Source organism: Tigriopus californicus, chromosome 3 (assembly GCF_007210705.1).
Source record: "Tigriopus californicus strain San Diego chromosome 3, Tcal_SD_v2.1, whole genome shotgun sequence".
In the NCBI taxonomy this organism is placed as follows: domain Eukaryota; kingdom Metazoa; phylum Arthropoda; class Copepoda; order Harpacticoida; family Harpacticidae; genus Tigriopus; species Tigriopus californicus.
This window is the reverse complement of record NC_081442.1, coordinates 14188895-14215019: the sequence shown is the minus strand read 5'-3', so window position 1 is coordinate 14215019 and position 26125 is coordinate 14188895. Positions and strand designations below refer to the sequence as shown.

The 26125-nt window shown below is 45.4% G+C and overlaps 1 protein-coding gene across 2 annotated transcripts; it reads left to right on the top strand.

Moving 5' to 3' along the window:
* Positions 1 to 1552: 1552 nt before the first annotated feature.
* LOC131877886 (dachshund homolog 1-like) lies at positions 1553 to 20790 on the top strand. 2 transcript variants are annotated; one of them, XM_059223709.1, is made up of 7 exons: positions 1553 to 3780; positions 7460 to 7581; positions 12276 to 12564; positions 12646 to 12678; positions 16568 to 17238; positions 17312 to 17962; positions 19230 to 20790. In XM_059223709.1, exons 1-7 carry the CDS (start codon positions 2969 to 2971, stop codon positions 19301 to 19303), a joined length of 2652 nt encoding a protein of 883 aa, XP_059079692.1. In that variant the 5' UTR covers positions 1553 to 2968; the 3' UTR covers positions 19304 to 20790. The 2 variants fall into 2 exon arrangements, with proteins under 2 accessions (XP_059079692.1, XP_059079691.1); XM_059223708.1 differs by having other exon boundaries at positions 7454 to 7581.
* The last annotated feature ends 5335 nt before the right edge of the window (positions 20791 to 26125 follow it).

Genomic DNA, 26125 nt, shown 5'->3' with positions numbered 1-26125 from the left:
AACTGCGAAAGGCAAGCCAACGAAGGAGGAACAGTTTTACCTTGTCAGAATTCTCCAGTTTGTTTAGGATGCTCTCTTCCACCTCCCCCTCTCTTCTAAATAGTTTTTACGGAGTGGCCATTGGTCATCCGTAGCTCTTGTTGGTCGGTTTCTTGGTTGGTGCCTGTGCTGCATATGCCAATACAACAACTAGCCACCTTTCTGGCTTGCTCGGTTTTTTGGTATTTGGCATCTTGACTAGTACTTCTTTTATGAGCACTCTTCAACGGGCAACGACTTCAAATTGAATTGGGGTCAACTTCCAAGGCGAAGAAAGATTTCGTTCGCCTTTATACTCCTCCTCAATTACGAGAGAGATAGATATCGGTCCAAATTGGAGTGAGAGGAACCGCAACTGAAGCTACCATTATTGCTTCCAATATCCCCCTTTTGTTAGCTAGGCAAGAACTCCACGAAAAAATGATGGCTTCAAATATGAAATTCATCCAACAAAGCACCGAATGTTCAAAGACTAAAAGAGAAGCCCTCGAGAATAATGCTCGGTAGACAGCTGCGGTTGGCTATGTGCACCAATCAATCTCCTAGAACCATTTTGAGACAACTGGATCGAATGGCTGACCTGTGAAATTCATTTGAACTATCGCACACACGATCTGGGACGTGGTTTCGAATCGACAGAATTATCAAGCAAATGTTTGGTTCAAAGAAAGCTTCTGGGGTCTCAGAAGAGTCCAATTTGAGAAAGAGGAAAATTACGATGAGGTCATTAATGTATTAATGGCATTTGCATGTTATAGTGTATTACGATATTCAATATGTAAACTACTTCCGTTGTTCAATGAACAGGTATTTAGAGCGATTCAGAGAATTTTTCCACTAGAAATCCGTTTCTTTGTTCCAATTCTCTTCTACCACTCGTCGTTTTCTGTCGGGAAGCGAACTAACTACCTAAGGCGAAGTGAATCGCCGGTTCCAGATTCATGTTTCGCATGAGAAGCAGCAGAGAAGACCGGCTACTCCGCTCGCACTAACAGCAGCCATGGTGCAGCAGTTGGTCGGACTCATGCGGGATCATTTTGAGAGTGGGGGTGCCGGGCAGAGCGCCTGTTCCTCGGAAATTTTCGAACGGCTCCTCACAAGGACTGAGGAGAAGGAAGAACAAGACCAAGAGGGGCCAAAGGCAAAAGGCACAATAAGAGACGGACACTCCCAGATGAAATGGAATCGTCGTAACCGAGAGAACGGACTCATAGAAAGAGGGAGAGAGAGGGAGAGAGAGAGAGAGAGAGAAAGACAGAGAGAGAAGAAAAAAGTCGTGCGATAACGACGCAGATTGTTTGGTGGCGGCATTTGGAAACGGTTTTTCCTTTTCAAATGGCGGCTCAGCGTGATGGTGGTTATGGAGCTGGAAGGAGGGAACAAGGCAGAGACACAATTGTCAGGAGAAGGAGAATCTCATCACGAGAGCGGGAGTGCCGAGCGACCTCGCTGACGAACACGGAGTTGAGAGAAAGAAGGCGCGGAGTAGGATCAAGGCAAGCAAGCAAGCGAGCGACTATTCAATGGCAGAGCCACCAAGAGGCGTTCGGCGAGGGAGGGAGAGAGATGCGCAGGCGCTAAGCCTCAAACCGTCAAACGACGGGCAAAGTCCGGCTTGGAAATCGAGAAACTGGTGACGATCCGGAATAAGCCTAAGGAAAGTGAGGAGCGTTCCAGTACGACTGATAGCAATCCAAAGCGAGAACGAACATTTGTGATGTAGCAGTAGCAGTGATCTGGGAGCAATGGAGGCTTGGAGCCCTTTGGAGCCTGCTTCAAGAGACACGAGGAGCGGGCATCTACCGAGCAAACTCGGATCTCTCACCCGGGCGGACACTGACTCTGGATTCGGTTGTAGTCGTGGACGTGGGTGAGAGGCTGCATGGGTGCCATTGGGGGGAGAGAGAGAGAGAAAAAAAAGAGAATGTGTGTGTGTGTGTGAGTGAGAGAGAGAGAGAGCAGTGATAGAAGTAGCATTCAGAGACGAAATGCAGACGTCCTGAGTGTGTAGAAAACCGCGCCTTTTGTATCCCGCAGCAGCAGCAGCCACAACGACAACAACGGGAGTGAGGGAGTGAGAGAACGAGAGTCGAGGAGTTAGCTAGCTAGCTCCATGATATTCCATGGAGAAGCCACTGGACCGCTCCCGATCACTTGGAATCGCAGGAAGAGACGAACTCGAAGAAGAAGCTTCAACAAAGCTCAAAGCCAGGGGCATCTCGCACATCTTTCAGTTGGATAGGCAAACTTTTCTCGTTCTAACCTCCACTGCCTTTCTCTCGGGCTCTGGACCTAGAGCTCCTGAAACCCACGACCAGAGAACCTCATTGCTCCTATTTCTCTCCTTCGTTCTTCTCCTTCGTTCTTCGTCTTCTTCTTCTTCTTCTTCCTCCTCCTCTTCCTCCTCCACTCACTCTACTACTACCACCACCTCCTCCTTATTCTTCGCCTTCTCTCCTCCACGTTACCAGGAGTTTTGCGGTCTGCAAGTCCGATTGTGATATCAAGACCCAAAACTCGCATTTCCATTTCGACTCTCAGCCCAGATAGACGACACCTGTACAATCCAGGCACCCGTCGTTCAATCACCCGGGACTTGTTTGTGCGAACCGGAAACGGTCCGGACTTGTCGAATTCTGAGCTGGGCTAATTCAAGAGGAAGGGAAAAAAAAATTCCAAGTGTTGGAATCCAATCCAATCGAAACTTCCAAGCCGGCAGTGTTTGTCGAGGTCAAACCTTAGCCCAACCTTAAACACCACTGTTTCATCCAACTCGTGCGGCGTCTTAACTTGCTTCATCTTGACCCCAGCAACACCAAGGTTAGGCTAGTGGTCGAAAATACTTTGTTCCTTTAGTCCGGATCAATAGTTGTGCTTGTGTGAGAAGAAAATCAACGATCGAAAGAGTGATGCCTTTGCCTCCTGTCGTATGGCAATGTGCTTAACTAAACTTGCGACTGAGTCGTCGTCGTCCAGTATCTCCCACGCCCACAACAATAACGGATCATCCGCACCCATAATGGAAACCGCCAAACTGACACCCACCTCAGGTAACTCGAGTGCCACACCTACACCAGAATACCCCGCTCGGAGTTCGCCTCCGTCTTCCTTGGGTCGGGGGTCGCCTCAGCTTAACCATCACTCCAATCATCACCATCATCATCACCATCGCGGAGGGGGTGGAATTTCGCCACCATTGCGTGGTGGCGGTGGAGCCAGCCCGCCACCCACCTTAGTGCCGAGTGCCATGTCCATGGTGTCCATGGCATCGATGTTGGGCCATCCCGGGGGCATGCCACCCTCGCTATTCTCCATGGGCTACCCTCGAGACTTGGGTGGCCGGAATCATGGCATTGACGATTTTGCATCCAGTATGCACAAATTCATGGATCGGTCGTTTGGGGATAGCCCACCTCCACCCTCGGTGCCGACCAATGATCCGACGGCCAACGAGTGCAAGATCGTGGAGTATCGCGGTGAGAAACTCGCGGCCTTTACCATTTCCGGAAAAACCATGCTGTGTCTGCCTCAAGCCTTTGAACTGTTCCTCAAGCATTTAGTGGGTGGCCTTCACACGGTGTACACCAAACTGAAACGCCTCGAAATCACGCCCATCGTCTGCAATGTGGAGCAAGTGAGAATCCTCCGCGGTTTGGGCGCTATCCAACCTGGTGTGAATCGCTGCAAGCTCTTGGCCGATACAGATTTCGACACACTCTACAAGGATTGCACGACATCAAGGTAATGTGTGACAGTTCTGATCATCATGATCTTGATTAGTTCAATTACTTTTGGTATGATTTTTGCCTCATTTTGAATTTGGATTAGTTGGGTTAGTGGTTTCATTCTGTCTCTATCCCTTTCTTCATCTTTCCCATTCTCTTTGTTTGCCCGGTTCATGAGCATTATATTTCGCGGTGATGTTTAGTCAAGTTTGTCAATATTGTTGATTCGCCCATGATTTGGTCCAAGGACTTTATTTACCACAAGGAGACTAACTAGTCGTAGTAGCGGTAGTCATGGTGATGCCGTGGCAATCAGAGTAATCCTGAGAATTTGTGTTTGCCTTTGATTTACAATCCCATTTAATCACCTTGATCGATGAGAAGTCCTTTTCTCTATCTTTATCAGCTCGCTTAGAGTGACAGAACGAGACTTGTTGTTGAACACATAAAACGAGTTAAATGCATTCAGTCGTGGTAAACAAATACGACTCAAATCCTATCATCGCCCTAAGCCACTGTGGGTGCGTGTGTGTTCACTAAATATAGCAATAGTAAATCACACTTCACGTCTCACGACGGCCTTCAAGCGCACAATCATTTGTCGGGGATTTGTGCGACTCAAATGGCGCTCGTGGCGGCAGAGCAGCAGCAGTAGCAGCAGTAGCAGCAGCAGCAGTAGCAGCAGCAGCAGCTAGTACAAGCCCTTGATAGGTGCGTGCATGCGTGTATGTGTGCATTTGTAGGCAATAAAATCCATGAAATGCCAGCATTTCTTTTTATTGAACCACGAGATTAAAACGCGAAACAATCAGGAGGGGATTGCGGCCAAAAATGTTTATGTTCGTGTGTTCAAGCCATTGAAACTTCTGGCTCGAACCAAAAGCGATGGCGCAAGTTTATGTACTTGCTTTTGATAAATACTAGTTTGTCTTTACCACATCACATTTAGGGATTCTAGTAAAGTCTTAACTGACGCAGGTAGTAGCTCAGCAAACATTTGGCCACGAAAAAGAACGAACACCCAAAGAGACCTTTGCTCACAAAAGGTCGGACTCCGTTGCCATTGGAACATATTGGGAACACATTCCACCATCACGTTTTCCTCTTCTCATTTTAGCTGGCATTTTTATTACTCAACTTCCCGTCGAGTTGTGTGCCAGGGTTTGACTCGATTCCCCTCTTTTTGATCCGAGTTCAGTAAAGGTCCCTGTTTTCCAACTCTTTTGGCATTTTCTTCTCCACCCTGCTCATTTATCGTCGGGATCGAAAATGATGGACCAACTTTATAGTCTAATTATGAAACACAACACTAACAAGAACAACGCACACTACCCAAGATGAAATGTCCTCAGTTACTAAAAAATAAAGCCTTTAAGCAGGCATGGGAAACCAAATGAAAGGAGGGAGGGGGGAGAATCGAAGATGTAGGGAGGGTTTTCTTTTTTGTATTTTCTCCTTCTTTTCTGGCGGCATAGCTGGCCTAGCGTCTTTGGTTATGTGAGTCTGAAGCAAGCGTCAGGGTGGATGAAATAAAGTTAAACACTGTTAAATTGGATTTGGAAAGAGAGAGACTCGTGCCCGTGGGATTGTCGATTCACGTTAACAACCAAGGACAATGAAACCGACTGTGAAACGGAGGAAGGCAGGCAAAGGGCAGAGAAGAACATGAAAAGGGTTCGGATTCCCTGTTTGGATGTGAGTGTGTTCAAAAGGTGTGAAAAAGAGCCAGTCCCTATCACCGAACACAGGGTCCTTGTGAGGCTTTTCCGACGGGACCAGTACTTACCGCAAGTGTGTGCGTTTGTAGAGTATCCACAATGACAGAACACACAGACACGCGTAAAGAGACCGAGCGCAAAGGGTGACACATCCAATCCGAAGAATGGTGGCTTTTGTTAGCCGAACAAAAACCCACCCGAGGTGGGAAAAGTTCACAAGCATTTCAACAACACCCAATTCAAGCCGAGCCACAACGTGATATCTCTCTCTCTCTCTCTCTCTCTCTCTCTCTCTCTCTCTCCCGGCCGATTCTCATTTTGGGTGAAATTGACAAGTTTGGGTCATTTCCCCTCCCTTCGTGCTTCACTCGTCTATTTTCTCGAACGAGCTTGTGCTCCACAATTTCAATGGCCGACCTATGTACGGTTAGTTCTGTGTGTTCTGCCGGGTGTATTGTACTAAAAAGGGACGAGAAGAGCATTGGGCACTATCAATCGCCAATTGGGGTGGCCATCACTCCCGGAGTAATAAAGCATCAATTCAAAGAATGTGGGAACATTTACTTTAGGGACTGCAGACATATGTTTGTATTCCTCTCCCCTCCACCCTTGGCTGCTATTGAGGATTCGGAGCTTCGTTAGAGGTTTCGTCGTGGTTGTTCCCTTTGTGGATGAGTTCATAAATTCAATCTCCATTTCCAATGCAAACAAAAGGTGGCGATGCCAAGAGAGTGAGCATTAAAAGAGAAGAAAGAGAGAAAGAAAGAGGGGTGGAGTTCAACCCCCTCCCCCAACCTGGACTTCTTTTGTTGGGCTGGTTGGTGGTTGGCGCTGTAAATTAGATTTAGATTTTTCACCTTGATTACCCTCTACGGAAACCACTTGGGCTGGGAAAGGTTATTATAATTTGTGCTCCATCATCACGCCTGATACATCTATCGAGTCGTTGGAAGCCCATTGGCCTACCTCTTTGGGCTCTTCTCGGTCTGGGCATTTCCTTCGTCAAGGTAAGGGACCCTCCTCCTTGGCCTCCTTGGCCTCCTGGCTCATTGGGTGTAGTATTTCTTTTTCATCCCTTCATTCACATTCCGACCCGGACCCAAGTGAATGGCGGATCATGTCCGCTTTTGTTTTGATTGAAAATTAGCACCACTCCTTTGGCTCGTACTTCTCGATGTGTTATTTCGTCGTGGCGTTCCACGGTTCACATTGGAGCCCCCGTTAGTTATTCTTGTTTACTCACTCAAAGGCTCAAAGAACGAGCTACTGATTTTCTCTCTCCCATTGAGATGACTCCAGATTGGCAACATCCATGGCACGACGCCGAGTTGGTTAGATATTCAGATATTCTTCATGTAGAGGTATGTACTACAAGTGCTGATGAGAGGCAGGGGGAAAATAAGTAGTCAAAAGGGATTGGAAAGGAGAAACTTGGCCAAGTTTTTTTTCCTCCCAAGCTATCCAATTTGAATCCAAGATGAAGAAAACTTTCTGCTGGCTCGAGTGGCAACGGGCTCTATAGATATCCAAACACACACACACGCACTCAACATTAATGCTCATGATATCTTCTTGTTGTTGTTGAATTCTCGATTCTCATCTTCTTAATTCGCTCAGAGAACTCGCTTTCTCTTTCCACACTTCGAACTCTGTATCTGGCAGCTCAACATCACGTTTGCTTCCGTGTTTGTCTTTGGGCATGGAGTCCATTCTCATGGCCAAAAAGATTCAATGGCGTCTCTTAGTCTTTCTCCTATGTCCTAGGCAATGCTGTCAAACCGTTTTACGCCTTTCTTCCTATCTTTAATCTTTATCTCAGTCTGTCTGTCTCTGTCTGTCTGTCTACTTTTGACTCCACTCACTCACTCACTCACTCACTCACCATTGCTTTCGCCTCACTCACTCACTCGATCTTTCTCTACTAACCCTAATCCATTTTCTAATAAAGAATGACTTGTTCTCATTCCGTAGCTCCAGGCCCGGAAGACCGCCCAAACGAGGCGTGCCGTTTCCCCCCATGTCGCCCCAAGATGCCATGCTTCACTTGAAATCCATTCACAACGGAGGTGACCCCTACAAGGACGGACCTTATCCCAAAGGTGAGTGAACCTTCACTCCATTTATAAATGATCAGACTGAGCACAACATCCTTGGATTAGGGGCTCTTACCGGTGGTTGGATGGGGTTTGGGTTAAGCGGTCGCTTCAATGACTGTCAAAGTCAAGTTACATTGTTGTTGCTATTGCTCCTACTCAAACAACTCGGTAGTTTCATTCTCGTTGTGCAATGCATGTCCTTTGCCCAACACCCCACTTTGATTGGGGAGGTTGGTGGGAGCCTGATCCATGTCATATGTACTACATTTGGGATAATGCAAAAAATCGCCTCAAAGCATGATTGAATACCAAGCCATGCCAACTGACTTGTCGCCCGTTCACATGGTTGGACAGTACTGCCTGGACTCTGCGAACACAATTGGTCTCAAAGCAATGGTCCACGTCAGCCATCCAAATCAGCTTGTGACTCTAGTCAAGAGAGGGATCGTCACCGATATGGAATATGTTTCCTCGAGGTCGATGTAGTTGCAATTGTTATTGTTGAAACCATACTCCTCGATTTGCTGGTTATGCATATGATTCAGAGTTGACTGTCATTCATGTAGTCGCCGTTGTGGAGTATGTAGAGTGTGGGAGCTAAAATTGGCATTCAAGCCCCGCAAAAAAAAGCAAAGCCCATTATTGTCATGCAATCAGAGACAAGCTCGTACAGATACACGTTATAAAGATGCCAAAGAGAGGCTGGATTTGGTTTTTTTAAGAATGAGACTTGGTATTCCTCTGTAACTCAATGCCGAACTGAATTGAAATGAATACGGCGGACATTTGTATGCCATGACAGTCCGATAAACGGACGAATGGATGGATGGATGGATGGATGGAATGGTTGAATTCATATTGGGAGAGCGTCAGAGAGAGAGAGGGGCTTTTTTAAGAGCAGCTTTTTTATTCATTTATATTTTGCCGAATCATGACTTCGTCTCATCGATCACTTGGCGTTGTTCAAAACTCGATGAAGAAGATGACGAATAAAGCCAGTGTATGTACATGGTACTGGAAGCAGCACTCTCTCGGCGATTCATTGGACCCAAGTGAACCGGCCAAAGTCCCTCTGCGTGCCATGGTGGGTCGGAGCCCCTTTTGAGGGCTTAGCCCAATAGTCTAGGGTCTCTCAAGTTCATATAGTTGTCCAAGGATAGTCATATATATTCACGTGCTGAATGCCAGGATAGCTCCGAAATCCCAGGGATGGATCGTGACTCGTCAACACTTCGTTCGAGGACCGCTTGATTAGTGTGGAGAGACTTAGGACCTCGAAGCAGAAGGCATTGAGTTCATCCATCTCCTTGAGCTGTCCCAGTCGGAATCCGGCAAACCATGAAAAACATTCACTCACTCATCATCACACATCATTCCTCATATTACGAGTTTGCCGACAAAACGAATCCAAGGAGAGCAGGAAAGAGAATTTTCCATTTCAATCGTTCATTTCAATGCATGTATTTAACTCAAAAGGGAACCCGTCCATGAGTTAGATGTTCATTCCGTCTGTGTATAACGGGAGGACGGTATGAGCCTCGTCAATACAGTGCAGGATGGCGCACGATGTATTTCTGTCCAAATGTCGATATATTCCGTCGCGTCTAGCGTGATTCAGCAAAACACACAACCACCCTCATGGCCAGTACAGTTGAATTTTTATTGAAGTCACTCATGATCTCGTATCTACGTGGTGTGCACTCCAGCCCAGACGAATGATGATGGTGATTTTGATGGTTTTGATGAACCATCTTAGAGCAATCTGGGTGACATATTGAGCCAATGTCCCGTCAACAAGCAAGCTATTGCCCGTTCTTGACCACTTCTTTCGATCACTTTTTGACAATAATGAAAGTTGCTTTGAACCTTTGTTTGGCAATTTACTGTACCACATTTGTTGAAACTGAATGAGAAGCTCATAATCGTAGCCCTCAATTAGAACAAAAGGACGCTTTCAACTCGGTCGACTGTTTTGTAATCAAATCTGATCCAACTAGAGACAATGGCTAATAAAACATATTCGATGAATGAACAGACATAGAGACAGACAAACTGACTGACTGACTGACTGACTGAGTATTAAGTGAGAGAGTGAAAGGAGTTGTATCAAATGAAAAGCTGCTAAACGTAAGCAATTTGCCGATGGCTGATTTAGATATGCAGTCCTCTCACTGTTGGTCCAATCTCTCCATCTCCAGTAGTGTACGGCCCACAGTCTAGAATCCATCTCCAGTGAATACGTACAACGAGAGCTAGTACATACAATTCCACTGAAAGTACGCCCTGAACGTAGTGGTGACAGCCCACTGAAGACGCAGACTGCATTTTAGGAGGAGTAGATTACGTACAACACTACTTCATATTCTATGCACAGTACACACGAGATATGGTCTCATCCTTGTCGGTGTCCAATATCCATGTTGGATAACGAATCGTTTTCATGATAATACACGGATAAACTCGGCTTGAAACACCTTTCTTCGCTCTTTCGAGATCGGTCCATGATCTTGATCTGAACAAAGTAATGATAATAATCATAACAACAATCTCGACTCTCGTCCAAATGGCCACCAAGTGGAGCTTAAGGTGCTGATGACTGATGCTGCCAACAGGAAACAAAGAATTAAACACTGATGAAAACTGGCCAGGCAGGCTTGATGTACACACATACATACGTATATACTGTAGACAGACAGATAATAGACAGGCTCGAGATTATTCCGTCTTCAAAGGCGTGTTGGAGCCATTTGACATCCACTTGAGAAGTGATCTCGCTTTTTATGAGAGGGCAGCATTTATGTTGTACAGTCTGTTTATTTGCACGTATCTGCTTTCCTTCTAAAAAAGGGAAGTCGCTCGAGTTTTTCAGGAAGAGGTACTATTTGTTGCATACTAAAAGGTACGTTCAGTAATGTGATTAACCAATCTGGGATAGATTGAAGAGAACCCAGAACCACGATGTCGTAAGGGAGGGCACGGAATCCGACAAATGGCCAAGAATGACTCAATTCCCCATCCATCTTTCAATTTTGAAAGATGAAATAGCACCCAACCAAGACAGAAGGATCGGGACCCAACAGGGCTGGCCCAGAGAAGTGAGAAGATACGATTTGAGGGGAGAATAGGGGATTCCCATCGCAATATGTTCCACCATCCAGGATGGAACAATTGGAAGGGTTGCTTCCTCTTCTTCTTTTACATAGTTCGCTTACCTTCCTTCCCCTTCTTTGCATTGGGTTGTTGGATGATGAAACATCAAGGAAAGACATTCCCTTTTTCATTTCATTTCTCAATCTTCCATATTTGTTGCGATGATATCAAAATTCATAAAAATCCCCCTCTTTTCCAAAGAATAAAGCTTCATCGATCTTGTCTGATTTGACAGAAACATACTCACACGTGCGCATGCCGACTGTTTTAGCTTGCATTAGTATTTGCTCTGAAGCCCACTGCAATCCAACCAGCTTTTGGCCCCACAACTCAACTGTTTTTGACAAACTACACTACAAAGGTGCTATCTGATCAAGGACGGCGCAAACCTTGGAAATGAGCCATGGAGGTACGGACCTGCACTTCCTTTCCCGTTTATGCAAAGTTTCAATCAGTGGTTAGGTCGGTTGTAAAATAAAAGCAGGTAACACATTACATCAATAGCACATCAATGCCCATGTCTTCACTTCCATGGCATGGGATCATCTAGCCCCTGAGCCCTTTCCATCCTTTATGTTTTCACTCTTTATTTCTTCCCTTCCTGCTCTCAGTTATTCTCTTGACTCGATTTCTCAATTTCTGACCCCCTTTGAGCTAAATGGAAAAATTTCCATCCATCTTTTTCATGTTCAAATATTTTCGGAACAGAAAGCACGCACACGCACGCATATTGAACTTCAATGAATTCAACAAAATTGATGTCGACAATGGCCAGTGGGCAAAAGTCTACTACTTACTACTAGCAACATACTTCACGTTGGAGAGTGGGGTACGAAAAAAAGTGGATGGAGAGTTCGACATAGCATTCAGAGAGCAGAGAACCACCAACACTGCTCGTTTCGTCCGTCCGTCCGTCCGTCCGTCCGTTCGTTCCATCTCTTTTTCTTCTTCCCGCCCGTTCCTTTGACAGCCCTCAGGAGATCGTACTGAGGTTGTTGTTGTTGTTGCTGTTGTTGTTGCCTCGGGTCAACATGTGCTATATCAGTCATATATCCACGTACGTTTCGCGATGTCCGTAAGAACCTATATGTATGCGTCCTCGAGGGCCGACCATTATTGAAAATATTTTCCACTGGAAATTCAATTTCGAATAGAAAAGCGAGCTGGACCATCCACGCTGTCTTTCTTCGTCGCCTTTATTCATCCTTTCAAGGACTCGGGCTGGTGATATTATTCTGTCAGATGTGTTGTATGTGTGCAGATATTTGGTGGCTCGCACTGGAGCCCAGACGGACTATATTTGACATCATTCACAACACGAAGATGGACATTCCTCTGGCTTGAAAGCCAGAATTTAAATTTGACCCCCACGCTCGCTATTGAAGCTGGAGATTAGAATAGCGATGCGCGGCAGGAATGTGGGTCGGACATGGACAGGGTCCTACCAATGTTCGGAACTATCTCATCTGACCTGTCCTCTCTGCTTTTGCTATGTATGACCATAGTTTCATCATTTTATTGACCTTCGTTCGATTCTTGTCTTTCAGAGCCCAGATTGGACAAGAACCCCTTTGGAAATGGTTTTGGTCCTCACGGCCATCCGGGACTGAACCCGATGGCCGCTCAGTTCATGGCCCTCAACCATCCAGCGGCCGCACAAGCGGCACAAGCCGCATTCCTCTCACATTCGGCAGCAGGTGGAGGTGGAGGTGGGCCTGGGTTGCCGCCCTTTGGAGGCCTACCCGTGGTCACTTCTAGTCCGAGCATTCCGGGTCGACCCGAACCGCAGAATTTCATGAAAAATCCCGGGTTCTCCTCCTTGGAAGCACTTCAAAGGTAAATCATAAACATCCGGTGAATTGGAATTGAAACTTCGGCAGATATTAACACCTCGCTTTTGTCTGTCCATCATTTCAGGAGTGGCCTCTTCGGCGCTGCCTATCTCGAGCGGTAAGTTCTTTTCCCCCTCTTTCCCCATTTTGCTTTCATATTTATGACTCGGAATCATAGTTTATTGAGTCAACCAACCATTTGCCTTGGGAGTGGGACATAAAGTGGGCGTGTTTCTCCCAAGTTTGGATCCCCTGAGGAGGAATCTTTCTCCTTGATGAGTGCCAGATTCCCTATAGCACCTCCTATTCACGGTTATTCCTCGATCCTCCCGAACACAGTATAGACTGTAACCCCAAACAGCATACAAATACTGAACAGAGACTGTAGTGTTGGTGGGTGGGCTGAGGGATACACTGTATATGAATGCAGAGCTCCTGCTGAGATTTGAAGGGGCTTTCAGCGTTTACTGGTCATTGTCCGATGGGAGGGGAAAAAAGGAGCTCCCTCGGGAATCTCTCGGGCTCTTCATATGGCTTGATAATAGTTATAGTAATGGGGTAGTAAAGACCCAGATTCAATTCATACACTGCCGGCTTCTTCGTTCTTGATGCGAACGCAAAGAGACAAACACAAGAGGCTCCAAAAATGACTGTCCATGTCTTGAGGCCGCCGACCACACCCCGAAAAAAAAGAACACCACCAAGGAATAGATTGAATGGAAATTGTCTTTGTGTGATCGCCTTTTTCCTCGAGGGGGGAAGTCAATGATGGGAACAACATCGGTGGCAATATGTTGTTTGGAAAGAAATTGAATCCTAAATTAGATTTCTTCCCTTCAGGTTAAGCCCCAAAACGAATGTTGTGGGAGGGAAGGAGGAAGGAGGCACACACTGAGTTTGGTAGTAAATCCTCACAGCTTCTTCCCTTTGCTTCCTCATAAAAGTTCCCTGTTTCTCCTTTTTCTCCTTTTCGACATTACTTCTTTTTTCTGATTCACAACCAGACTGTGATTCACAATTTACCGCTATGCAGACACAGACTGCCAGATTTTGTACTGCACATCCCAGACGATTTAATTCTGGCCTTCCAAGAATGTCACTAGGCGAACAAGTGCGGCAATTCGAAGGAATAATCATGGCCTTCAAATTACCAGGGTACCCTGGGTTTATTATTTGCTTGCGATTACATAACCACCAGACCTGAGCAGGCCTCTTGCTTTGATCGAACCAACTGGACGGATGAAGTGAAGTGCACAAGTTCACTCTTCTCTCGGGATTAAGCACTTCAAAGCCTCGAGTTCGTAACAGTTTTGAACCTGCTCAAGTTCGTAGAACTGGTAGTTCTGCAAGCAAATGCGAGCTAATGAGCCGACTGGTTTTGACCCGCATCAAGTCGTCAGGCTCAAACGAATACACCAAACATAAAACTGTGACAGAACCATCGGATATGAATATCTCTTTGACACTCAAGATAACTAGACACTAGACTTTGGGATGCTACATAACCAAATATAAGTACCGTCAATTTCACTTGGCAACGTTCGTGGAAAACCCTATAGGCTTCAAAATCATTTCTGAGTTGTGGTACACGGTACACAATGATTTGGCTATCTCCGTTTGCTGGTTTGATCTCCCCTTTCTCCCCTTTCGTTTTTTTTTTTCAACTCAAAATAAAATGGTGCGCCATTCAAAGCTGCCACCTCCCTGAAGGTAATCGTCAGTAATGATGGGGGAGCAACGATGAGCAAGTAAGATGTAAACTTGCTGTGAACGTATACACCCGCGCTCGTACAGTAGGTAGTCTTCAGTACGTATATCATAGATGGAGTGGATTAAGTACTATATTCGTGTTTTGGTGGGACGAAAAAGGGGAGAGCAAACAAATTTCACATTTCTTTAACCTCAGCCCAATTACGGTTGGAAAAATGAATTTTAACCAAAACGATTTTTTAATCATATTTAGAGGCACTTTTGAAATCAAGACACCAAATGAGACGGTTGTGCTTTTGTTGGCAAATTCATCTTCTGTTTGAAAAAGTATAGATTATGCTCTAGAACGAAAAAAACTCCTTTAAAAATGGTTAAGATCTTACCTTTTTCAATTCTTCTTGTCCCTTTCGTCTTTACTATCTCGCTTTCAAATAATTAGATTTCCCTTACGATTTGGACCTCTTCAGGTCAGTTTTGAACAATGGCCATGTGGCAAATATTTTTCAAATGTTTGGCAATGGCCCAAATAGTCAAATCAAAACAACTGAATATGCAAGTTAGGTCGTTAGTACTCAAAAGTGTGCTTTGTAATATGTTCTGCTTATTTTGCATAGGACGTAAATACGTCAGCACAATACCTACCACTTGGGCCACCTTATTGACAAAGTGTCCCTCCCTATGATCGAATACAATTTTGTTTTGGCAATTTTCGGGTTATCCCAATCGTAGAAACTAGTTTACCTTATGTGCTACACAGAATACTAAAGTCTTAACAGTCATTGAATCTTTTCTCTCCTTTTTACGATTCGCTAAGGCACCAACTAATAATGGCTAGTTTAGAATCACATTCAATGAAAAAGCGAGGGAGAAGAGCAGAATTGAACCCATATGACTTCTTTCTGGATGGCGAAAGTGGTGGAACCTTATCATCTACTATGTTTTTCAGTGCTTCTTAGTCTTGGGGTGTGGGCTCGCCCTTCCAAAACATGTAGAGGGGGTTGAGGTTTGATTCGAGACTCTATAAAAGCCAGTACCTTTATACCGTTCTTACCCACAGTACAGTAAGATGGTAGTCGACAAAGCAGAGATTGGCACAATGATAAAAGCGTTTGTGGGACGAACCGTGTCCAAACTTCCAAAGCCAGATTAATCATTTATCACCGACTGGTCTCGAATTCCATCTTGATATCAGTTTCATGTGTCCATGAATATGAAAAAAGATAAAACGCGATCAGTTCAGGCAGAGGAGCCGTTGGAATCCTCTGCGTGAAATGAAGGGGACTAGCTAGAATGAGAGAGAGAGAGAGAGAGACAGAGAGAGAGAGAGAGAGAGAGGAAAAAAAAAGAAGAAGATTACGAGGTGCTCTAGATCGGAGGGAGGAATAGGATTATTAATCACCCCGGTCACACCGATATTGGTTATTTCATTTTTTTCGCTTTTTTATCCTGGCACGTGCCAAAATGGGGTAATGGCTGCGTTTGGAAAAGCAGCAGTGAGAAGGAGAAGAAAAGGAGAAAAAGGGCTGCTGTGGGTAAAAGTAATTTCGAACCAAAGCAGGAGGTTCTTTTTTTACGTCGCACGGGGAACAACAGAATGGGCTTGCATGCTGACCGGGCGCAACCAACGCTCGTATTACATCTAGAACGTCCTGCGCCATGCTCTCGTGCTTTGGTACCCGTTATCTGCTCTCGTATTCCTATTTCACAATATCAAGCCTTTCTAGTTTTCCCATTCGACACGTTGCCCCACAACACTGGAGAGAACCCGCTTCTCTAAACGATTTAATAAGGAGGGGGAAACCCACGAAGAGCGGTCTCGTTTCTTCTCAGTGTGACGGGGACAGGATATAAGCATTCAAAGTGGAACATTCGATTTGAAGACCACAACTCACTCATCGTCAAGTCCAATCTCTCTCTCTCTCTCTTCTCCGCTTTAATGGACATCCAACCCTAAAGATTTGATCACAACTCAAAACCAAGGAGAGGAGATGTTACGCACGCATTGTAGTACTAGACGGAGGAGAGAGAAGGGGAGGAACGAGGGGGAGGGAAGTGAGGAAAAGCACCAGATTCGCAGGGCAGACAGTCGACACGGAGAGAAAGAGATTCCCCCCCGGGGTCAGACGAGGAGAAAATTTGATTAAGAGAAGGTTAAAACCACAGGAAATTGAGTCCCTCCCTAAAGGGACGGTCGGTGGAAGCGACTATTGGTCATATTTCCATTCGAGTTACGTGGAAATAAGGGGCACTAGGTCAAGGCTCTTGCGCTTAAAGTTCTTTTCCTTTTCGTCCCATAGAATGAGGGAAGGCCAAAGAACGCTGCAAGATCAACAAGAACGAGCTGCAGCTGCTGCAGCCGCAGCGGCAGCTGCCGTCGCAGCCACTGATCAAGACAAACGTGACCGCAGACACTCGGATGGTCTCTCGTCAGAGGAGAAGGACCGCTCTCACCGGATGCACCATGACGCCCGACGGGACAGTTTGGAACGCAGCAGTAGTCTCCATCGTAACCACTCCGATCACCAACCACACCACCAACACCATCAGCAACAGCCGCACCGAGATGGTGGGAGCAACAGCCCAGTCCTAAACCTGTCAAAACCCTCGGGCAGTGAATCTCCCATTTCTGATCCGGGACACCATCGTCTTGGGGATGTGGAGGAGGAGGAGGAGGAGGACGTCGTGTCCGACGATGATATTGCCCCCGTGTCAGATAAGAAAGAGGACAAGGAGAACAACAACCGAGACATCTTGGCCAATGGTAAAGGCCCTGTGAATCCCACCTCCATTCCGGGCTTCCCGAGCAATCTCGTCGAGAACATGGCCGCTATGGCCGCAGCCAGTGGGCAAACCGGCGGTGGTGATGGCCAATTAAACTCCGTGTACGGCCTCATAGGCAACATACAAGCCCTTCTCAAGATGGCAGTCGAGAACGCCAAAAAAGACGAAAGTCCCACTATTACCAAATGTAAGTCGTCACGCCAATCGATATGGGCTGTTGGTGCAAGTTTGACCGTCATTGTATGTCTCCTTATTTCTAGCTGACCCTAAGACTGATATTGGCCTGAGCAAGGGACAACCTAACAAGGCCCCCATGTCAAGAACCACCCCCAGTGGCTCAATTCATGACGAGTTGGAAGAGATGAAGAAAAACAGCCAAATCTATCTGAAGCGATTTAAGAAGGAAAAGCGCTACCGCCGCAAACTCCAGGAACAATTGGAACTGGAAACCAAGCGGCGGGTGCAAATGGAGGAGGCTTTGAAGATGACGAGTGCGGAGACCCTCAAGCGGATCACCGAGTCCATGCATAAAGAGATGGAGGAGAAGCAAATGAACGAGTCGGTCGATATCCGAAAGGACTCGTCGGATTCCTTGGAGGGCCGAGGTTCCAACTACGGACAATCCCGACGAGACTCATTGGGACCGCGAGGTGCGGGCGAAGACTCGCCGGGCCTGCCCTCCACGCCCAAGAGCCACGATGGATCGAGTGTAGGCGAGGATGACGAAGATGAGGACGACACCCACGGTTTGAACAAATCCTCCTCCTCCTCTTCGCTCCACCCGCAATACAATGCCAAAGTTAGCAGCACCAGCGACAACGGCAAGAACGGCAGTCGTGGCGGCAACAACGCTTCCGCAATTGGCGGTGTCACCACTGCCACCATTGGAGGAGCCTCCACCCCTCCCAGAGGTAAGACTAACACCGATGATCATGATTTGCCACGGCAATCAACTTCATGTTCAATTCGAATGGTGGGCTGGTCGGCTTGAAGCTGAGTTTATTAGTTTTGACTGAGTCGGTGTCAATTGTGTCTGTGTGAGTACGTTTGCATAGGTCCGTAGGTCCGTATGAGCGTGCGCACAGGGTTGAGGGAGGCTCAGCAAGCAAGTAGGGTGCGTATGGACGAGAGATGATAATAACAGATCTGCGTTTACCTGCCTCTGGTGACTGGCTGGAAGATGGTCGAAGCAAGCGTTGATCAAGGGAGCAGCGAGATGGCGCATGTGCGAAGCAAATGAGAGAGAACCAACCAACAACAACCATCACTTTTAGCTCGTTGGTAGTTGATCACCATCGTCATTTGAGAAAGAGAACTACTGCCACTTCAACCATTGCTATACAAGAGTTGGAGGGGTAACCGTAGTATGCATGTTCGTACGTACGTACGTCGGTATGGCAGTGGTCGCTTTGCCAGTCGTCTCTGTGCGATAACGATCGTAAACTCGAACGAACGTGCCAGTAGTGTTGATGTACTGTATTGTACGTTATTGTTTGGTACGTAGTGAGGCTACTTCAAAGGGAAACAGACAGAGACTGACTCGCAGCGTCGGCTCAGCTGCCCGCCATGGTCTTTGGAGGTAATGGATGCCAGCCAGGCTTTGTAATGATAATTGGTAGGCACCTACTTGACAGATAGATGCAGATATGGTCCTCCATTACTCTGACTCGAAGCTGCTCCGTCAGGTAGCAATTCGTTTTGTTGCTGCTGCCATTGCCTCCGTTACTGGGGTTGACGGTGACGGTGTTGTCGGGCATATGGCCTGGGTTCACTTACCTTTCTGGTTACCTCTCGTTTGATATGGTACGGACACATTTAACTTGATCGGGCTGCTCATTGGCATTGGTTGATGCTTGAATATTGGACTGTTCCTTAGGCAGCAAGACGGCAGGATGACAAGTCACTGACTGGGCGGGCAATCGTTATGAGAATGTTTTTAAATCTTTATTACGAGATCATCTCTTATTGGATTGGTAGTTTCGTACATAAGAAAACTTTTGAATCCCTCATTACTCAATGGGCACGGTAGAATTTGATTCATATTTTTCTGTCGACATGGTCTCTCTGTGTCTATGGACGTATGTGAGATGTGCGTGAGCGAATGCGTTTTGTTAGCTCAACTGGCTTTTAAGGCGAGTCCATAATGAATCATAAAAGAAGGGTTCTTTGTTTTTCCAGACGCGCCAACCATTGGATTTGCCAAGAATTTATTTCCCTTCAATGGTTCTTCTTTGTTCGGCAGTGCTAATTAATTCAAGGATTCAGACGAAAGCTGAACGAAGCCCAAGCAAGATCCAGGATGGAGTCTCAATTCCAATACTGGTACGCGCAACAACAACAGCAATGATAAAAACAATAGCAGCAGCAGAGTTTGGTTGTGAAGCCACCAAAAGAGTTCTTTGATGCACATATGCCACAATCGTCGCCCATGAGTGCTAGGCAAAGATACCCTAGAAGAAATCTGATTCGCAATCATCATCATCATCATCATCATAATCATCGCCATGATTTAGAATGCATTTCTGTCTACTTCTTCCTCGTCTTCATCATCTCATTTTCCTCCAACAATGATTTGTGCCATAAATTCAACTTTGAAACATGCCAAGAACAACCCTACCAACTAACCTTCAAGAACAGCACTGATATAACCACGTTTTGATTCGAGCTTTGCGAAACCGTGGATCGATCCAAAGCATTCATGGCTCGCTCGGCCAATGAAACTCCTAATGACCTACTCGCATTCTCTGATTTCCTTCCACCCACCCTTAAAGCAGCATGTGAACACTCCTGATCTTCAGCATCGCCATCACCAAACATACTTCTACCATTAAATGAATCTATGACTACTCTCCCAAATGCTTTACCAACCACGATTATCATTGTTAGCATCGTCATTCATCGCTACTATTGCTACTATTATAATTACTACTACTACCACTACTACTACTACTATAACAACTACCACCACTACTACTACTATTGCTCCTGCTCCTCATTACATATACTATGAACAGTTAGTTCTCACTGTAGACTAGGCAATCTAAACCCCAATCCTTTCAACTTTCAAGTGTTACATATTTCAGAACAATATCCTCCTCATGCTCCTCTTCGCAATCGAAGAAGCCACCAACTATGGCAGGAACAACAAAGAACTACTAAGCTATTCCCGTTTTGACCTGAATTATCTGGTCTTGAAATAAAACCAATTGTCCCCTCTATTTGAGAAAAAAAGGGAACCTCCTCTGGCCAGAGTTTACATACGCACAGAGGCCAGCAGTCAGGTCAGGTTTCTTTCTAGCAAATCTGCTCAGCGCGCATTAAGCATTGGTTGGATCGAGAGACCGCTTTATTCACTCTCAGTTCTAGGTGTCACACTTTCGATATCAGTTCGTTTCCAGAATTGTAACTCCGCCAACCACGCATGGTCGGTGCACTTAGTCAAACACTTTCCTTAGATATATTGCTATAGAGTACGATTGCATTTGTCAACCACCAACCACCCCGAACTCGTCGAGACCACATTGGCCCTCCTTAAAGCTCTGATCTCAGAGCTTTGAACCCCTTCTTCCTTCACTCATTGCTACCCATACAATACTGTTCACTTCCTTATCATTGTGGTTATGATTACTATGGTAATTATTATTATCATTATCATCAACAACACCGACATCATTCATTAAAACTATACACTTGATAATTGTTATATAAATAAAGAAAACATTTCCAAAAACAACTCAAACACCACCATCCAATTCTTCATCATGTATTGTACCAAATTTAGTAGTCGACAACACTCTCAACGAGTAGTTGTTTCGCTGGTCACGTCCCAAAATTAATTGCCTTGTTTCTCAGCTCACGATCGCAAAAAGGCAGGAACCACCACAATCATTTGAAAATAAAATGCCAGAAGAAGAAGAAGGTTCAGCCAACGTTTCTTTTGTCTCAAATTGCTTTCATACCTGGCAAGATTCAAAACGGACAACTAAGGATCTTCATCTTGCTCTCTGAGAACAAAATCGGCTTTGAAGTGAACCCAAATGAAGATTGGAAAATGTTCCAATTTTCAAAAAAAGGGTGGCATTTGGAACAAAGTTCCTCCATAGCCGAACTTCTTAAAAGTAAAGTTTAATCAGCAATCTGGCCCGGTACAAGGTATCAGCTCAATGAAGTCTTGTCAAATTGGACCATGAAATGGTGGCTTTTTTGACTGGTTACTCCAACAACGTGGTTGGCTAAAAATGACTCCAACCAGTCCCAAAATACCCAAAGGCAGAGAGTCCAACAAAAAGAAAAAAAGACGAGAGCAGAGACAATTATGAGGGCGAAAAGTAATGATAACAACGACAACGGCAACATCAGCACCACCAGGCAAAAAGTGCCACTTGGAGTGCTGCTGCCTTTTTGGCATTTGTATTTTGTATGGTCTCAGGATGCCATTTTTTGCCAATTACATATTTCCTGAGGATCAGTGTGTTTTTGCTTCCTCAGTCTGGGGGAATGAGACCATTATGCTAATGTCCAGCATTCACCATGTTTTCACCCAGTTCCACTTCAAGTCCGAGCAAGATGGCATCTACTAGAACATCAAGGTAGTATGAACTGTACCTACGTTGGTACGAGAAGATAGTACCTGGCAGACATATGATTTCCTTGCCAGGACGAAACCAAGCCAAACGTTGCTGGATCTAGGCATCTAGGTATCTACGTATGTACGTAAGTATGAGCCAAATGAAAAGCAGGAATGTTTCACAAATGGGACGACGTATTTTGAATAGAAAAGCGAATCCACCACAAGGGAAATGCCAATTGAATCTGTCGTCTTGGTGCTGGGTTGCAATTGGGTTAAACGAGAAGATGAATCATGGTACCTGAGGAGTAATTATGACTTCTGGTAGCAGACACAGCCAAGCTCAAGATAGTAAGAGAAGAGGTAGGTAGTTCCCAGAGATCCTTGGGAGTCCGTAAACCTGGGTAGGTAGTAGACCAACAGTAGGCTCAGACAGGCACTCACTGTTAGCATGGACAGCGATGAAATGGGTGGTTTGGTTGGTCGGTTGGATGGATAGATGGATAGAGTGGTGGAAAGCGATGGATTGCTTGAGAAACTGAAGCAAGAATGGAGAAGCCCAATCTTTTCCAAAGCCCTGTTTAAACGCACGCACGCACACACAGCAAATCTTGGAGTGTTTTTTTTTTGCTTTTTGCAGTCGTCGTCAAGCTGTCTGATGTTTCCAGCCAAAACGGAGTCTTTTTACATGGCATGGGATTCGCCTCAAAACCTGTACTGTTGTACGTTAACTGACTCAAAGGGTTTGGGTGAGGTAACTTGAGTTCTGTTGAAAATCAGCATCAAAAACGCTGAACACATTAATTGCTTGACAAGCAGTGATACAAAAAGATAAAAGCATACAACTCGAATGGTCATTGCTTCCCAATGATGGAAAGAGTTACAAAGAAAAACACATTCCGCCCTTTCAAGGGCAGATGACATGGCTAAAAAGCACGGAATACCTTATTGCACGGAATGATGACTCCTAATGAATATGCCTCAGAAATAACAAATAAAGATGCGCAAGCGAAATGGTCAAACAATGCTATTCATCTACTTTAATTCTGAATTGGGCAACCAACTAGCCATTAGGCCTTCCCGAAATGAACTTTGATTTCTAAGTTCAGGCACAAGTGAGAGACAGACCGAGAAAGCGAAGACTGCATCTACATTTGGACAAAGAAGAACGATCCGAGAATTTAGTGTACATTGCCATTGGCAATGGGTGTCCATTCAGTCCAAGACGGAGACAAGGCCGCCAGGTAAAGCTTTGAAAAAAAGTATGCTGGCCGGGGCCATAGATCTGCTAGATTCATACTTTATTTGATACAAAGAACACACACACACCTCGTTCCACATAAGCCATTAAAGAGATAGTTGAATGGGAAAAAGTTCTATTAAGCATAGCTGGAATTTTTAAATCTCATTTTCTTTCGGCCACCAACCAAATAGAGACAGACAGATCAAAGTAAAGTGAGTGTGCAGAAAATCTGTGGTTGAAGAATGTGTGTAGCCAATCCTGAAGAGAGTGCAAAAAAACAGTCAGTCGCACAACCTCGTGGTCGTCTAATGGGCACTTCTGATCCAATGCAAAAAAATTAAGCAGGGGAAAGCTTAGTTTTTGTTGTCTTTTTGCGAGTTGGACGATGACGACCCACACGCACACACACACACACAGACACATAGGAGTTTAGAGCAGTGGAGAAAGAAGTTTGAATTGCGCGGCTGGAAGCATTCAAGCAATTGAAGCACGGCTCCCCGAGAATAGTAAGTAGTGACTACTAATAACAACGATGGTAATCATGCCTTTTGGACAATTACAGTGGCATTTTAACGTTCAAATGATTATTACACTACACCAGCTTAACGTGAGGGCCAACCAAATTTACCATGTCCAAAGTGGAAATTCGTCGGAGAGGTTTTTGTTTCAGTCTGGAAGCCCAAATTGCACTTAGAATATCGCAAAAAAGAAGCCTGTTCGCAAAAAGGGAACTTCAGCATGAAAGAGGATTTTTGCGGTACTTGGTGGTAGAAAGGAGCCCGTGCATTCATTTGTTTGTTGAAGTCATGAGTTGAGAGGGAAAAGCAAGGGTAGTTATCATTTCTCGTACTTTGTAGATATTTAAAGAATCGGCAGCTTTGTTTGACCTTGTCCACAGTAACAATCTGAACAAACTCAAAGATCACCCGACCTTTTACGAGTGTATGAATTGAAAGGAGTTAGGAGTCTGTCTGTCTGTCTGTCTGTCTGTCTGTCTGTCTATCTATCGTCCAAGAATCTCGCATTTTCCCACCGTGGATGGAGTTGGAAAAATTCCGACCTGTCACATGCAAAACAATCCGTGATCCGGGTGTGTAATTTTGTCTGTCATGCCTGGAAACTGCTCTGCTTGGTTCTCCTCGTTCTGCTTCATCACTCCAAGTCTGATGTTGGTCTGTCTCTCTGTGTTTCTGTACGTCTGTGTGTCTGTCAGTATGCAAGAACAAGGAGCTCCAGTGTTGGACCAGATTCATTGTTCGCGTAGTACGTATTGAGGCTGACTGGCCTCCGGGTCATTTCAATCATCATCAAGGTACGTTTTGACACCTTCTTGTCCAGAAAGAATCCATTCGAACCTTTGTTCGTTGGTGAACGCCTCTCTGCAAATTCTTTCTCGATATGGAATAAATGGATGGTGACCTCTAACCGACCGACGAGAAAAAGAACCAGTCCCACCATCGTCATTGTGTGCCATTTGTGGGCAACACCATAAACGGGCCCATAATCATGTCATTTTGAGATGACACGTTTCGTCCCACAAAAGCGAGTGGACCCGCCGCCACACGAACGTTCTCGAAAGAGTGACATGAGTGTGCAGAAGTAAGTATACCGTGCATACTTTAGTTCGCAATCAATATTATTGTTGCGGTCAATCTCATATCGTTTCCATCCATTGAGATATTCTGGCCACTTCTCGAACGCTTTTATTTCTCTGTCAAGTAGTACGTCATGTAAAGGGTCGACTATGAGTTTTGGACCGGGGTTTTCCCTAGATGGATGGGATGATTGGCAGACAAGTTGTCGTCGCCTCTGGCACCTTGGTTTTCTGCTCACTCAGTAAATACGTAGCTAGTAGCATTGTACAAAAGTCGTACATTGTAAGGCCGGCTTACACTAGGATGGAAAACCAAGATTGAATCCGGTTTGAGGATGGAAGGAGGGCTAGTGCTGGAGCGAGTCAGGGAAAAGATTTGAGTCCAGCAGAGGACTCCAGTCTTTCATTCTACTAAGGCCGAACAAAAGGATACGTACTGCACAAGTTCCACTTCAATCCTCAAACGGATTGAATCTTGGTTTTTTATTCTAGTGTAAAGCCGCCTAAGTCTCAGACCATTGCTCAGTTCAAGTCAAGTGGTAGGCGAACCGTTCCCGCAAGTTTGTAGAGTAATCATGGACAGTGTTGCTCTCATGATCTTCAAACTAGGTTGCAGCCCTATTTTGCCTTGTCTTGACGGACGACACTTTATCTGGCGAGATCGTGTCGTTTCTTAGCTTTGGCGGTGAATTGTCCGATTCGAGAAATGACTCCAGCGATCATTCTGGTGGGTAAGGATTTTCACATTAACGTGTTCGTCCAAATCAGGTTTAATCCCAATCATCCAGATAAAAGCTTGCTTCCATTTGAAGCTTGTGGCCCATCAATGGTTGATTTTTTTTCTTTTTTGCTTTACCCTTCTTTTCCGCATATTTCAATGCGCGGCTTTTACAATGGACCATGAAAACGACTGTCTGCCAGTCAACACTTTGCGTCTCATCAGAGGCAATTGGACGACAAGGAGTAAAACGAATGAGAATACGAAGAGAAAGGAAAAGAGTACTGAATGCGTAAAATAGCATTGAATTTGAAGACACCGTTTGTATTGGAGGTGGTATTGAGGCCGCATCAAGTTTCACTTGAGCACTCCTCGTCTTCTTGTCTACTCAGTGGATCTTTTTCTTTCTTCGTTACCCATCATAATCATCATCATCATCATTATCATCATCGTCATCATTGTCATCATCAGCGCCAACGAATTCATCAAAGATGCTGATCTGATATCAATGCAATAGAAAAGAAAGAAAATCGAGGAGAACTAGGGCTCTAGCACGATGACGAGGATGATGATGATCCAATGCTGACAGCTCAGTCCATGACAATGAGAGCGAAGCCAACGAAGCTCCTGAAGGAACTCGACACTACGAGAGTAACCACGACCAAGACGAGAGAGAAGGAACAAGAAGAACCCAAGAAGGCGAGGGCGAATCGAATACCAAGACTGGCGACTACCCCTACGTACTCGCTAGGTCGCTCCATACGAAGATGGATGGATGGTCGTGAGGCAAATTCGAGGAGTAGCAGCCATCGTCATCATACGTAGACCAGAGATTGGCCAATACTATCACCAATCCCAATCTTCCATGACAGACCAACACGACGGCCCAGTACTGCGACGAAGAAAATCTCAAATTTCTATTTCTTCACTTCTTCCAGGCTTTAAATTCCGA

What these genes read in the sequence shown, in the direction of transcription:
- LOC131877886 (XM_059223708.1), top strand. Translation starts at nt 2,969, where the DNA reads ATGGCAATGTGCTTAACTAAACTTGCGACTGAGTCGTCGTCGTCCAGT. An exon ending in GGCGCTGCCTATCTCGAGCG is followed by an intron (nt 12,679 to 16,567) that starts GTAAGTTCTTTT and finishes TTCGTCCCATAG; the next exon opens with AATGAGGGAAGGCCAAAGAA. An exon ending in AGCCTCCACCCCTCCCAGAG is followed by an intron (nt 17,963 to 19,229) that starts GTAAGACTAACA and finishes TTGTTTTTCCAG; the next exon opens with ACGCGCCAACCATTGGATTT.